Source organism: Grampus griseus (assembly GCF_964374135.1).
Source record: "Grampus griseus genome assembly, chromosome: 20".
In the NCBI taxonomy this organism is placed as follows: domain Eukaryota; kingdom Metazoa; phylum Chordata; class Mammalia; order Artiodactyla; family Delphinidae; genus Grampus; species Grampus griseus.
In genome coordinates, this window is record NC_139014.1 from 51653669 (window position 1) to 51669744 (window position 16076).

The following is a 16076-nucleotide window of genomic DNA, read 5'->3' on the forward strand; positions in this document are numbered from 1 at the left end:
GGGGTTTGCTCTCTTCTGCCCTCCTGAGGGCTGAGGAGAGGCTGCCCACCAAGCCAATCAGCTCAGGCTCCTGGACCAGGCGGGCAGTGATGACTGGGCGCTCATCATCCCTGAACTGGGGCCAGCACTCTGGGGCTGACAGAACCAGAAGTGTGGAGTTCCCTGGCAACAACGCCTTTCAGGGGTGCTTCTTCCTAATAATAATAATAATAGCGGTAATAATAGTAATAACAGTAATGATAATGGCTAACTACGGAGTATTTACTCATTTACTATATTCCAAGTCCTGTTCCAAGAACTTTTCAGGTATTAACTCACTCAGTCCTCACAACAACCCAGTAAAGTAAACACCATCATTATCCCCGTTTTTACAGATGAGGAAGCTGAGTCAGGAGAAGTTGGGTAAGTTGCCCAGTGTCACAAGTTTAACCTGTGGCAGAACCCGGATTCAAACCCAGCTGCGACCTGGCTCTAGAAACTGTGCTCATCTCTGTAACACTGCTGTCCCTCAGGACACAGACCTCAGGTCCTGTGATGTCTCCTCAATGCCTTTCCAACTTCTCCCTGGTCCCAGGGGTCAAGGACACGGTGCGCTCATTCACCCATTCATTCACTCACTCACTCGCTCATTCATGTATTGATCACGGGGCTGGTTCTGGGGGTCCAAACTGAAGAAAATACAGTCTGTCCTCCTGGAGCTTATGGTTCTGGGGAGTCAGGCAGTTTAGTGTTCACGGAGTGGGTAAGCATAGGGGCTGCATTTCAGAGGCTGTGGAAGGCTTCTCCACGGAGGTCATTTCTAAATTGGAAACTGACCAGAGAAGCCAGATAAGACAGAGAAGGACATTTCAGGCTAGAGCGCAAGTACAGAGAGGTCAAGCGCGCCTGCAGCGTGAACTGAGACCAGAAGGTTCAGCGTCGGGGGCGCAGAGGGGGTTGCTGAGGCCAGCAGCAGAGGGTCTCATAAGCCACTCCTCAGAGCCTGGCCTTTATCCAAATCCCTGAGCAGGGGGGACTTGAGGTCCGGTCAGGAGTTTAGAAAACGCTCTCCTGCTTTTAGGTAGAGGCCAGAGGCTGCCTGGGAGGCAGGTCTGGGGCAGAAGCCACTCATGAGGCCACAGCAGTGGTCCAGGTGAGGGCGCCAGAGTACTGGAGAGAAGCAGGTGGCTGTGAGCTTTAATGAAGTGGACTCCATGGGATGCAGGGAGGTGTTAGGGGGTGGGGGAGGGGAGGTGCCAAGGATGAGCCCCCGGGAGTCATGGATGGACGGTGGTTGGGACATGGCCGCACCCACTGAGACAGAGGCAGGGAAAAGAGCAAAGAACCTCAGAGCCAATGAGTTCAGTTTTTAGCATCTGAGCTTGTGGCCTAGGAGCATCCAAGCAAGAGTCTTCTCCATGTGAGAAAAGCAGAGCCCTGCCCATTCAACAGGTCCCACCACTGCAGGGGAGGAAACGGAGAAGCACTGCTCCCTGCCCCGCCCCCACCCATACCCAGAGGATAGGGCCACAGACTCCTGAGCTCCATCCCGCCTGCTGGACTGGCAGAAGTTATGTGGCGGAGAGCCGGTGGGGGCCCTGTGGGTGTGACTGGGGGGTCCTCAGGGGACGCGGCCAGAGACGGACACCGAGCTAGAGGAGAGGGTCGTTCCCGACCAAGGCCGCACGCTACTTCCACCTCCTCTGTCCCTCTCCCTGCCCTGCGGGTGGGCTGGGCTCTTAGTGCTTCCTGCTCCAGGGTCCTCAGGAGAGGATCGTTGGCTGACATGGTCTCCCTCCGGACTCTTCACTTCAGAGGCAGCGCGGAAGCGAGGCGAGCGTCTGAAGTCTCAGGTGAGCAGTCCCTGCCTGTCCACCTGGCACTTGGCCCTCTGCCGGCTGAGGTACAGGGCCCTGCAGCCCAGCAGGGGAGCCTTCGGTCCAGCCCTGGAGCCCCCAGGTGAGAGAAACAGTGCCCTGCCAAGGGCACCTACCCACGTGGCCTGTCCCTGGCAGCCCTAGAAGCAGTCTAGGGCTTCACTGGGGGAGGCCGGGAGTCGGGGCAGCAGGCCCAGGTTCCCCATAAGGCAGAAGCCCAGGCTTTCCTCCAGGACTCAGAAATGACTCAGGCCTTCAAGGAGGCCAGGAGGTCTGGGGCCGACCAGTCCTCTCTCAACACCGGCAACTCCACTGAGGTCCCGGGTAAGGGCCCTCCATCGACGGGAGACTCACCAGCTTCTGGAAGAGGTGGCCCATGGTGACCTGGCTGTCCCACTGCTGCACCTTGGGGCAGAGGTTGTCATAGAACTCCTTGTGGATCTCGTAAATGTCCTGGATCTTGTAGAAGATGGTCTCGATCTGTTGGATGGTGAGCACGGGCTGGGAGGTGGTGGCAGTGGCCTTCAGGGGTTTCATGGGCTGGGCAAGAAGAGGAAGAAAGAGCAGAGGTGAGAGGGAAATCAACCGGAGGGTCAGCAGGCCCAGGGCCCAGATTAGGCCCTCCTGCTGCTCGAGTTCTGCCCAGATAAGGCCACTGAGGCCAGGGGACCTGAAGCGTGGTTTGAATGGAGCAGCTGCTGTCACAGGCCCCAGCAAGCCACCCATTACTGTAAGAAGAGGGAGCCTGGTCCAGCAGTCCCATCAGGTCCGAGGGGTGGCGCCAGGACACACTTCTCCCACCCTGTGTCCCCTGAGGGACCTCTGGTTCTCAGCCTGTACTGGGTTTGCTTGATGGTTTAACAGGGTCCATAGCTTTCTTCCACAATGGCCTCATGCTCTGAGTCACAAACTCCCTTGTCATGCTTCAGTGGGAAGGAGGGTTGACGGGGAACTCAACCCCTTAGCTATTTCCTTCCAAGAAACAGAACATGATTCTAGGACTTGGGGAATAGAGTTTCTAAGGGACCCAAACCAATCTCAGCTGCACTGATATCTTAAGTTCCCATCACTTAGTATAGAGAGAGTGAGCGTGTCACGCATGCCACCGTGCTACCTCCTGTACCCATGGCAGACATTGCTAAGCAACCACAATGACCTTCCTCACTGAGCCTGGTCGTAGCCTCAGACTCTTTCTCAATGCCGAGGCTGACATGCAAGATGACATGCAATATCCCTATCGGTCATCTCTGCTTATCTACACCAAGGTGCTCCAAGGCTTGCTGGTGGAGAGGGTGAGGTGACAGACGGAAGCTCAGGACCATCCCCAACACTTGCTGGCTGAAGTTATCACCGTAAAGCCCAACATGAAGGGAAAATGAGCCTTGGATACATCTTCTTCAGTGGGATTTCTGCATTTTCTAAATCACCTCCAGTGAGTAAATATTAATTTTATAATCAGGAAAAAAAGCTATTAAAATTAATCATTGAAACAAACAATCAATGATACTGAAGGATAAAGAGCTCCTCCATGGTTGACCTTCCTTCAGCCCTAAAGCCCCCAAAGATGCCCAGACTGCACGCCAAAGGCCCTGCAGGGGAGAGGGTCTGGGAACCTGCCCCGTAGAGAAGGCATGGGGGTGGGGAGGTGGGGGGAGGGGTACGCGTACTTGAGAGAGAGAAGCCTGAGTCAGACACGGTTGGCGTTCCTCATCTACTGTGAAGATAAAGGGCTGTGTGGCAAGAGGTCTTTGACTTGGTCTGGGTCCTTCTGGAGACCCAAAGGGCAGAAAGGAGAAGTTGCAGGCGCAGGTATGGGCTCACTAGAGCTGCCCCCCGCTACCTCACAGGATTAGGTAGCGAGCTTCCGACAAGGCAAGCATTCTAGCAGAGAACGGGTGACTCAGTGCTGGACTGCAGGGAACACCTCCACTGAGGGAGGCCGAAGTTATCGCTGGCTCACCCTGAGAGAAGACCCCCAAGCTCGAGCCAGCCACGGCTGCTGGATGTCCCGCCAGGCTTCACCCTATCCTCCCATCTGTCTGTCCACAAGGGGAAGTCCCATCTACTTAAAGACCCAGACAGTGCTCTGACTTCTAGCTCCCCTGTCCTCCCAGCTCTAAAAAATCCAGACGTGATGATGAAAGCAGGAAAAAGCAGAAGTCCTCCTCTGACCCTCTCAGTGCTGGAACCAATGAGGCCTTAACGTCCAGCCCTTTGCTAGGAAAGCAGGCTGGGGTTCGACCTGGTGCAGGCCAGGCAGTGTGGGCCAGAGTCCCAATTCTGCCGCTTAATAGCTGTGGGCAAGTCACTTAGCATCTCTGGGCCTCAGCAGCCTTGTTTGTGAAACCGGGATACTATTACCTTCTCAAGAACACTGATGGGAAGATCAAAAGCCATCATTTATCTAAAATATTGAGTATGTGCCTGGCACATAGAAGGCAATCAGTAAGTGTTAGCTGCTACTGTTATTACTATTTACCCCACAAATAATGGACCAAGTGCCCACGTAAGGCCAGACCAGGGGGTGTAGCGGGTAGTCAGTGATTCACTCATCACTGCCCCCGTGGAGCCTCCGATCTAGTAGGGGAGACAAACAAAACACGAGGAAACAAACACAAAATCACACATAAGTGCAATGAAGGAAATGAGAAGGGGATGTCCTGCTGAAGGACAAGAAATGGAAGCGTGGGGGCAAAGGGGACAGTATTTCAGGCAGAGCTCCTCAACGCCTGGTCCCAAGGTGGGAAGGGCTTGGGCAGAGAGAGGAGCTAGAAGCAAGCCAGTGAGCCTGCGTGCTGCGAGCAAGGGGGCTGGCGAGCAGGGCCCTAAAGGAGGGCTGGAGGGGTGAGCAGAGGCCAGATCACACAGGGGGAAGGAATGCGGCTTTTAAGCCCATGTAATGACCTGGCTTTCCCCGGAGGCATTGAAACAGGGGAGTGACGGGGTCCAATTTTCCCTTCAGGAGATTATTTTTATGACTCATGCTCCTTGCTCCGGACAACGTTACAATCTATTTGGGTAAACTGGACCAACACAAATGAAACATTTTCGTGGACAAAGCAAGATACACTTATTACTCGACTTGGACTGTAAATACCAACCAACTGGCACAGCTCGGAGAGGGCTTCACAGAGGAGGTGATGGGAAAGGGCCTCAGAGGGAATATCAGAGTGAGTGGAGGGTTGGGGCCTGGGGAAGCATGGCAGGCAGGGACACAGAGGGAACCGGGGCCAGGAGAAAGGAAGAACGTTTTCCCCACCCCAGGCGGGCAGCGACATTGAGCTCACGGCTCCCGATGTTCCGTGAAGGATACAGAGCCGGCCCTTGGGATCCGTCAGAGTTTATCCTTTTTATCTCTATCTACCCAGGTCCAGAGGAGGGTCCAAGTCACCGCGGAGTCCCTGTCCCAGCCGGGGTGCAATCCCCACCCGGGGGGAATAAAGGAAAGAGGAGAGAACAGTCCTGGGGAAGGAGCGGGGGGGGGCGGTCAGGATTTCTCAGAAGCTGCTGGGGAAGCACTCAGGCCTATGCAGGGACAAGACACAAGTGCTCTGCTTCCTCCTGAAGTCCCACTCTGTCTGCAAAAGGGGAAGCGCCGGTCACACAGGGGGCAGGTCACACAGACAGGGACTGCGCTTGGGGCATCAGGCCGTTGGTTCTCAGGACAAGGTTGGGGGGGGCCTTTGGGGGAAGGGAAAGTGCTGGATGTGTGCCCCCAGCTGGCCTGAGACCCTGGGAGGTGAAGGCCTGAAAATAGGCCTCGGGCAGGGAGGGCAGCAGAAAGGCACAGGCAGCCCTGCTCTCCTGACAGAGCACACCAGCTCCCCCTCCCTCTTCCCAGAATCCTGCAGCAGAGGACGGGGCGCCAGTTCCCCATTTTATTAGAGTTAACTCTGGCTCTGGGTGTCCCATGAAGTGCTCCTCGGGAAGACGGGCCAGGCGGGTTCGAACTCCTTTCATGACTTCACACTGTCATTTGTCTCTTCCGTCCCCCAGCAAGTTGCCTTTTGACTTGCGAAACCAGGGAAAGAAATCGGCCCACTTCCTCTACCTCCTATCCCAAGAGGCCTGGAGGCTGCCACATGTACTTTTGGTAACTATCACCACAGGCTGGGGGCGGGGGTGGAGGGGTCGGGAGGAGCGTCCTGAACCTATCTTACAGATAAGGAGCGAAGCAAACTCCAGAAGGAGAGCCAAAGAGAGGAGGGCCAGGTGGGACCCAGGGCTGGAAGGTGCTAAGGCAAAGGCAGGCCAGAGGGAGCACCCAGCTCACCTGCAGCCTGCAGAGACTTGCAGAATTACATGCATTTGGTCTGCCCCCTTCCTCCACTCCCCACCTCAGCCCCAGCTCCCAGACCCTCTTCCCTTGTCATCTGAGCCCATCAGGAACCTGGAGGGTTCTGGAAGGTTACCAAACCTTGCCCAGCCAGCAACCCAGGCGGCGGGAACAGAGCCTCCTGTGTGGCCTCCCCGTCTGCGTCTGTGTGTCCACAGTCCAGGCTACACACGACCAGCTGTTTGCGTATCAGGAAGTGTGAAACCGAGAACAAACACTCAGGAGAAGAGCTGCGGGAATGGGGGTAGGGTGGCAAGGAGAGCTGGGCGTGGGAGGCGGAGGGAGCTGGGGAAGACAGGTTTTCTTCTCTGAACGCCTTTGTCAGATCACCCCAAAGAGCAAAGGGCTTAGCTCCTGGGTAGCTGGGAAGGGCCCCCAGCTCCAGAAGAGAGAGGAGGGCTTGATTCCTCATCTCTGAGGCTTATCATCTGAGACTGTGGCCGTGGAGGGTCCTGCCCCCTCTTCCGGAGGGGCCTCCAGGTGCAGACCAGGCCTCCTGGCCCGTCCCTCCCTAGCTCTTGCCTCTGCTCCAGAAAGAACCAAGCCAGGATGAACAAGCTGGGGGGAAGAGGAGGGACCTACCCTGGGTCACACCCCAGGACTGGCAGCCTCAGCCTCCCAGTTTTTACCTTGAGAGCGTGAGCTGTTAGAAAGGCAGGCAGGTAGGGAGTGTTTTGGCCCCTAAATCTGTTATCTTTACCCAGACAAATGGGACTCAAATTAGGCCCAGTGACAGATTAGAACGAGCTGTAATCTAAGAGGGGCATGCTTCTGATGGGAACATGTACCTCCCCTTCCTTCAGGGAACTGCTGGGTTGATAGAAACAAACAAGCTCTAACCTGCGCTCTTTCCCAGAACAGGAGGAAAAATTAGAACCCACTCACACTCAGGCTCTAAGAGCTTCCGCTGCAAACTCACTTACCCGTCACGACGGCCCCATGAAGAGAGTACTAATATTAGCATACCCGGTTTGCTGGTGGACAAAATGAGGCACAAAGGTTCATTAATCTGCTGAAAGTCTGTAGCTAGTAAGCAGTTGAGCAGGGATTCAAAGCCAGGCAGTCTGGTTCCTCTGAACTTCTTTCAAATATGCATCCTTTAAGTAATGACAACTACGCCCCTGTGTCTGGGCACAGCAATTCATAGTTTGTAAGGTGTATTTCGTCTGTCTGTCCTCCTTCCTTCGGATGATATTTCGGTGTCTAAGCACCTGGCACTGTACTAGGTCCCCAAAAGGATCACCTGATTTGCTCAACCCCACGAAGGAGAGAGAGAAGGTAATGGCCTTGTTTTCATCTTCAGATGAGGAAACTGAGGCTCAAGAAGGTTACCCATGGCTTGCCCAAAGCCGGTTTTTTTTTTTTTTTAAATTACTTACTTACGTATTTATTTATTTACTTATTTATTTATTTATTGGCTGCGCCGCGCAGCATGTGGGATCATAGTTTCCCAACCAGGGATTGAACCCTTGTTCCTTGCATTGGAAGTGCGAAGTCTTGGCCGCTGGACCGCCTGGAAAGTCCCACCAGTGGCTTTTAAAACCGACAACGCATGTAAGAAAGCATGTGGCCTAGTACGTACATACACATATCCACACAAGCCAAAAGTTGCATGAAATAGTACTTATTCTTACTACATGGGATGCAGGCCAACATTTTCTTTCTCGTTTGTTTTAAAATGCTGGTTCACCCCACTACACTGATTACATTACCCACTAATGGTTAAGTTGCACAGTTTGAAAGACAGGGGCAATAAGTCTACTATTAATGGCAGCGTCAAGTCTTGCCCTAGCTCTGGCCCCAGACCCGAGTCCTTATGGACCTGCCAAACTGTTCCTCCCTTGAAAAAATGACTGTGCAGACCAACAAACTCCCAGTGAGATCGACCACCGACTCATCCCAGCATGTTACAAAGCAGCTACTCATCTCAATAGTTACTCCTGGGGTAATAAATGCCAAGTCCCCTGGGACACCGGGTGACAGTACCTCACATCGCAGCAAGTACATAAACGCGTATCTTACAATTCTTGTAAGAACGACTATCTACTGATTTCCATCTACCTTTCTGATCCCTCCTTTTTCTGATACCAGCTGATGTCTCAGACTGCGCAACACCCAAGGAAGAGGACTTCACGTGCCACAATCACTCTGCACCGTAAGTATCCAGACGCATCTCATATGCACTTTCTTCAGAGGCAAAAACATCTTATGTCTGTGTGGTTACTTTTGCCTTTTGGAAACGTTGTATTATTCCCCTCTCAGTCCGATTCTCACAACAACACCTCCGTCTTGGAGACGAAACTAAGGCACGTTCACAGAGGGCGGCAGCCTGTCTGATGCCTCAGAGCTTCTCAGAACCACACAGACAGCCCTTCAACACATTCCGGCCAGAGGGCCTCAGGATGGGGCGACCGGTTAACTACTCCAGGGAGAAGGAAGGAACGGGACTAGGGATGACAAAGAGGTCTCCACGTGACTGACTTGTTGAGATTTGCCCAGAGTACCAGCCGGAGTCGGAGGCTAAGACCCCAGCTGGACAGAGAACTGTGATCCATTAGTAATGCCTGCACTGTAGTCAGGGATGATGGAGTGTCTGCCACCCCCAACCAGGTGGTGCTTCTTCTTCTACCTTTCCCAGGGCAGGTAATGGAGAACCGGGGCTGAGAGGCCTTTTCAGTGACCTTGGCTGCCAAGCCATAGGCAGAGTAGTACCACAGACCCCGCCCCTGGGAAGGACTGGTCCAGGTCCCCCTCCCTCTCCAACTCCAAAAGCAGTTTTAGAGCACAAAGGCCCCAGAGTATATACTCACCAGCAACAGAGCTTCCAGCTGGTTAATATAGATCTCCTCGCTGGCCAGGAACCCTGAGAGAACCAGCTTCCTCATCTCCAGGCCTTTCCCTGCTTCCACCTGTAAAAGCAGGTCAAAAGCCAACAGCTCATGAGCAAGGAGACCAAAACGCTGAGCTGCCTGTTTTCTTGCCTGTTTTCTCTTCTTTCACACTTTTGCAGGGGATAAAAGCCAAATACTTATTATAGAAAATTTGTAAAATACAGAAATATAAAAGGAAAAACAATCACCCTTACTCCTACTGCTAATGTCTTGCTTTAATTCTCTCCCATCCTTTTTTTTCCCCACATTTCCTTATTTGTATCCATCCACCTATTCAACCTTATAATAGTGAGCAAGATAAAAAAGAACCTGACCCCATGTGTGGGAGCAGTTTAATGGGGGTGGGGGTGGTGGGATACAGACAGTTAAGAAGGGAAATCAGAGTCATGACTGAGGCAGGGCATGGTCACGTGGAGGGCACAGCAGGGGCCAGAGGAGGTGCTCCGGGGAAGTGATGTGTAAACAGAGAGGAGTAGGGATAGAGAGGATGGGATGGAAGCGGGCATGGGAACCCCGGCCGAGCGGCCTTCCAGCTACACCTCTGACTATATCTTCCTGTCCCTGGGGGTTCAATCCCACAATGGAAGGTGCTGGCTGTGGGCCATCAACTTTACCCCTTGTACCCCCCGAGCCCCGCCAGCATTTCCTGACTGTGTAAGGCACAGACGCCAACAGGCCTCCTCCTTCCTCCAGAATTCCTTCTCCTCTACGGTGGAGATCATACCCCATTTAGCCTTGAGTGGCCACCAACTAGCACAGTGCCCCGCACACAGAAAGTGCTTGAAAACTTTCCCTGAGTGAAAAGACGTAAAATTCTTCTTGTCACCTAAGATCCCCAAGTCATTCCTGGCCCCCTCTTCCTCCTCTCTCCCCCTCCTCTGCCACACTGAGTCCCCAAGCTCTTCAAAGTGTCCTTGCTCATCTCTTGCAAGGATTCTTCCCTCTGCGCCACCCTCTCCTCTGCTGTGGTAGAGACCCACAGCATCCCACTCCCCACTGGATTCCAAGTGCCGCTCTCTCCTGCCTCCGCTCCACTCACCAGAGCCAGATGAACCTTCCCAGAACGCCACCCTACACCTGAGGCTTGTCAAAGACTCAATGCTGCAAAATGTGATTACTGGGGGACTCAAGTAGGTTCTTCACTCATTTATTTATTCATTCAACAAATGCCCACCAGACCCTGTAGATACAACGGGAAACAAGCGTTCAATAGCCCCTGTGCTCATGTGGCTTATAATCTAGTGGGAAAGAAAGACGTTAAAAAACAAAAGCGGAAGCCACATAGCACAGGGAGATCAGCTTGGTGCTTTGTGACCACCTAGAGGGGTGGGATAGGGAGGGTGGGAGGGAGACGTGAGAGGGAGGAGATATGGGGATTTACGTATATGTATAGCTGATTCACTTTGTTATACAGCAGAAACTAACACACCATTGTAAAGCAATTATACTCCAATAAAGATGTTAAAAAACAAACAAAAAAACACAAAAGCCGAGTGAATATAAATATATGACTACAAAGTGTGATGCGGGTTCAGCATATCCTCTCCTTAAACACCTGCAATGGCTCCTAGTGCCTCTCCCTACTTGTCCAATCTCCCCAACAGCCATCAGATCTCTGCCTTTCCAACATGCCAGGAATGTTCCAGCCTCTGAACTCTGGTTCTCGCCATCCCTGCTGCCTAAAATGCCTTCTCCCACATGGGGTCTTCTCTCCTGAAGACACAGCTGAAGCCTCTGGCCTGCAGGGTCAGCCCTCGTGTCAGAATCTGTGGCACCGCCGCAGCACCTGACGCGCGCCCTGTCTTGTTACCTGCCCGGTGATTCTGTAGGGTCTTTGAAGCACCTGCGTCACACTCCTCTGGACACCCCTAAAGCCCAGCACCACGTGATGCCCCGAACATGTGGGCACCTGCGCCTTGTAAGTCCTTTCCACTCTCTCATTTAGCTTCATTCCTCTCTCAAATACCTCCCTGAGGGAGGTAATATATTTTTCCATTATAAGAATGGAAACAAGCAAATAAGATTTCAAAGAGGGAGGAGACTAGCCCAGAACCACACAGCCAGAAAGTGGCAGAGCTGGGATTCCCCTGAAGGTCTTCGAACACCAAATTCTCGTCTCATCCACTGCTCTGATGATTTCCTCACTCTCCTGTTCCTTTCTCAAGCTTTGGATGCTTAACTGGAATCTCAAACAGATCCCTCTCTGGGCATCAAATGCACACCCTTAGCATAAGCTGGGAGAGTGTCTGAAGCTACCAGAAATCTCCTACGTCCGAAGGAGAGCTGCTTTCCCCCTGCTGCATGGCCACCCCAGCATGTTCTCACAGGCTTTCCTGCCCTTTCCCCAGGTGAAGGACTTAACCCTTGACCTTCCATCTGCAAACCAGTTAGCAATTTGTGCTGGAGGCTGCCTCTCCCAGTCTCTGAAATGTAATCTGATCCTGTGATAGAAGAACAAGGTCCTGCCAAAGATGTCCACCTCCTAATCCACAAAACCTGTGACTATGTCACCTTATGCGGCAAAAGGGACTTTGCAAATTGATTAAGTTAAGGATTTTTAGGTGGGGAGATTATCCTGGGAATGAATGATCAGGTGGACCCTATGTAATCACAAAGGTCCTTGTGAGAGGCAGGCAAGAGAAAAGGCTATGAGCCCGCAGAAGGAGAGGGAGAGGCGGAAGGGGACGGGGAGAGATTGAGTGCAAGACTGAAAGATGCTACACTGCTGGCTTTGAAGACAAAGGATGCGGCCAGGAGCCAAGGAATGCAGGGGGCCTCTAGAAGCTGGAAAAGGCAAGGAAACAGGGTCTCTCCCCTAGAGCTTCCAGAAGGAATGCAGCCCTGTTGACCCTTGAGACTTGTAAGAGAATAAATCTGTGTTGTTTTAAGCCACTAAACGTGTGGTAATTTGTTTCCGGCGGCATTAGGAGACCAGTATGGATGCCAAGCTTTAGGGAGAGACAATGGTTATTTATTGATGGTTTCACAAGTACCAGGCACTGTTCTAAGCACTTTCCGTGGATTAACTCACTGGAATCCCACAGTCTAGAAGGTGTTATCATTATCCCTCTGAGGCACAGAGAGTGGAAAATGCCAGCTGCCCAGAGCTGTGGGCATCGCAGGCAGGCAGCACCCCCTCCAAGGAATGAGACCGGAGCTTGGAGCAGGGCTCGCAGCCCTGGAGGTGGGAGTGGAGGTCGAGGTCAGACCTGCTGCTTCCCCAGCCTGACAAATGGGAACTCGCCCTCCACGTTGGGGGCCAGCGCTCCCCTCCTGTGCCCCATTCCCTTCCCGTTCCCTGCCAGCTGGGGATTTGCCTGAGGGCCTGGCAAACACCCTCTCAAGGAAGTCACTTAAGCACAACGTGAGCTTAAATGTAGAGCTGGCTGGACCAGGACCAGGGTGAAGACGCGGTGACTCACAGCCCCACCAAACCTTCACCCGCCCTGGCATGAGCACAGACCCTTGTGTCAGGCCCCGTGACGGCCCACTGCAGCAGGACCCGCTCCTCGTGAGACTCCAACCTCAGAGTCCAATCTTGAAAGAACCCCCCAGAAGGCAGTAAGTAGTCACCCCCAAGAGTCCCCACTCCGGGCCACATTCGCCCTGACATTTTGGCTGGCGTGGGGGTGGAGGTGATGGGAAAGGATGTGAAATTAAATTCTGTGCATTTTACCAACGGGTGGCCTGCTGTCAGTCACCACCCAAAACCTCGTCCATCTTCACTTTCCTCAGACCCCACCTGTCCCTGGCTTGGAATATCTGGAAATTCACAATTGTTTCTTCAATCCTCCTGGAGCTATTATCATCCCATAAAACACCAGGGCTCGAAATCCATTCACTCATTCCCCACCATGTGCCCGGCACTGGGAAGACAAGTGAAGGAGACAGTCTCTGCCCCCAAAGAGCCCTGCAGAGGTGCCCACACACCCAGAATCTCCAGGGAGGGGTTTTCTGGAGTTCAGGGCCCCCAGAGCCCGTGCCACGCTGCTTGCCAGTCCTGCAGCACAAGGAAGCTGCCATCTGAGTGACACTGTCCCCACTTCCTCCCCAAGTGGAGCTTACGAAATGCAGCAGCCACGGGGGGCTCGTTCATGCCCAGTATTTTACATAATCTGCTGGGCTGAAAGTGTCAGCCTGAGGCCCCAAATCCAAGAGGTCAAGTCACTCTGGTAGGGACAGTATCTGCAAGTAAGGCTTAGCTGGCTCTGGCCCGGCCTGGTCTTCTACAGTCGGGGCTAAATAAAGTCTCCAAAGGTTTGGTTCCAGGCCAAGTCAAGACTCTCTCCAGGAGCCTTGACCTCCTCCAGGACAACAACGTGGGCTGAACAAGCAGGGCCACTTGCAATTCAGAGCCTTAGGCCAAGCAGCTCCACAGACAGTAGAATTCAGTCCATGGGCCACACCAGTTTGCGAGGAGCACCCCGTGGATGGGGGGGTCTGGTCAGAGCAGATGCCACTGGGTCTAGGCGCTACGTCCATGCCAAGTATCAGCCTCAGCCTCAGGACAGCTGGCCCCTCCCTGAGTTGAGTCGATGCAGGGACTCAACTCCAGCCATTCTCTCCTCTCGCCAGCCCTAGGCACCAGGGAGGTCTCTTTCAGCTAATTCCTCAGCAGAATAGAGAGTGGGGGGGGGGGTCGTGGGGCGGGCACTGCTGGGAGACCCTCCTAAAGGGCAGATCTCCATATTCTGGGCTCCCTGCTGTCTGAAGCTGCAGGCAGGTCCCTTGGGGTCCAGCAGTGTTTTCAGAGTTCAGCTATTCACATCCCACACCTTTGCAGTTCTGTCATACGTACCACCGGCACTATTATTTACTTAATACTGTTCTTCACAACAACTGGCTTCTTAAAAGCACAGCCTTATCCCAAGCATTATATTTGAAATCACAGGAAAGATGTGCAAGTCACTTTTCTATTTTTATTTTTGGTTGCATCACGCGGCATGTGGGATCTTAGCTCCCTGACCAGGGATGGAACCCGTGCCCCCTGCAGCGGAAGCGCGGAGTCTTAACCACTGGACCACCAGTGAAGTCCCTATTTTTTTTCTAAGATACATTAAAATTTACGCCTAACTATTAAAGTGCAAAATATATATCCAGGTGCCACCTAAAATCATCCCTCAAACCATCTCACATGTGGCCCACACTTCGGGAAAAAAACCTAAGTGGGGGACACAGGCATGGCCATCACTGCACGTGGAGGGAGCGGAGACCTGGACAAGTGAAAGAGAAACACAGGTTGTTCAGATAATCCATTAAAAATCGGCACAGAATTAACCTGAAGGGTTAATCTGCATTACAAAAGGATTTCAAAATTCCTGACAAATGAGTTCTTTATATAGCAAGGCCCCTATCAGCCCTAGGTACCTTTAAATAGAATCCTATGAAAGATCTGGGGGACGTACACAACGCTTTACAGAGGGGAGGTGATGCTGCTATCAGTATTCACGTTATTATCCGTTTATAGACCATTAACTCCTCAAAGGGGAGTGTGGGTTGAAACACATAGCAAGCTCCAGCTCCAGCTCTGGAGAAAACCGCTGCCATCTTCGCATCTGTCCCCCAGGAAGACGAAGCATCTCGGAAATCACACTGAAAACAGGATTGATTTATAGGACTGGCCTTTGGACATGTGCTCAGGAACACGACTACTGTGTAAGGTTAAGTACTCCTGAAGCAAAGTAATAGCAAAGAGAGAACTGCCTTGGATCTCTACCAGCCGCCAAGAAGAGTCTACCAGGCAGGAGTATGCCCAGTCCACAGCACAGGACAGGAGCACACCCTCCAGAAATGAGCCCTGACCTCACACATGCACATGGGCACATGCACACGCACACGTGCACACACATGCGCCCAGTCCAGCCCTGACTCAACGAGAAGTGGTCCCTCCTCCTCTGAATTTAGTACCCTTTTATCAGAACCCTTCTCATGGCCCTGCCTACTTTCTCATTATGTTCCTATTATCTGGGAACTTGCCCCCTTACCCTGAACTGTGAACTCTTTTTGAGAAAGGACCAAGCCTTGTTCACCTGTCTCCTCCCCCAGGCAGCCTGCTTTGAATAGAACACAACCTGACAGTGTTTGTTGAATGAATCAGTGAGCTTTCTGTTCGTCTTCTCCCTCTATAGATGGCCAAGCCTGGTAGAGGAGAAGGGCATCCTAGACGTGTTCAGGCTGGGACAGGGGGCTTGGAATCCCCCAACACTCAGGAAAGGGGTCCTCCCCCCAGTGCTGGAGACAGGTCCGGGAACACTGAGGCGGCGAGGCAGAGAGGAAGACTCCATCTTGGCGCTCACAGGGCTCTGGGAGGAACAGCATTTTCAGGTGTGATGTACACCCAAGCCCCTTTGGTATCCGTGTGCTTCCTCCTTAGAACACCTCTGAGATGGAATAAGGCCAGGGACATGGTACGCCCTGTGTGGGCCCCATGGAGCCTCACTCATTCCACCAATCCACTGGACACCAGCCACACACCAAGCACCGTGCAGCGTTCACAATGAAAACAAGAGGGCCCTGCCCTGGAGGAGAGAGGCACACGTCTAGAGTTCCAAACAGAATGAAACAGGGGCTAGCCCGGTATAAGCCAGACTAGAGGTCCAGAGTAAGGGAGGACCCATAAGGCAGCATATGAGTGGAACCCCATCTGTGCTGGGGAGGGTGTCTCAGAGAAGGGCCGTTAGGAACCCACAGAGGTCCCACCCTACACACTACTACTACTAAGCTCCCAGCAGGTGCTCTTGCCTCATAAACAGACTTTTCCCCATCCTGTTCCTGGGATGGCTGGGCAGACCCTAAGGGCAAGGCCCTGGGGGCCCAGTGAGAGATGTGACTTACCCCAGTGTGCAGAGGTAGCACCAGATGAGAAAACCAGGGCTGGGGCGCCAGCCACTGCCAGCCTCCCGTTACGGCTCCTCTCTGCCCCACACCCAGGCCTACAGCGACTGCTCCGCCCCTTCCACACATCAGCCATCTAACCGTGGGTCTGCAGTCTAT

General features: G+C 53.1%; 1 protein-coding gene across 2 annotated transcripts in view; it reads right to left on the reverse strand.

Moving 5' to 3' along the window:
• The window catches only part of ABR (ABR activator of RhoGEF and GTPase), a gene marked incomplete at its 5' end in the record, with an annotated part of 92674 nt that overhangs the window by 62811 nt on the left and 13787 nt on the right, over positions 1 to 16076 (reverse strand). For both annotated transcript variants that reach the window (XM_082678749.1, XM_082678750.1), the window contains 2 exons: positions 2211 to 2396; positions 9003 to 9101. In XM_082678749.1, the coding sequence (XP_082534875.1) occupies positions 2211 to 2396; positions 9003 to 9101 (285 nt within the window). The remainder of the gene's footprint in view (positions 1 to 2210; positions 2397 to 9002; positions 9102 to 16076) is intronic.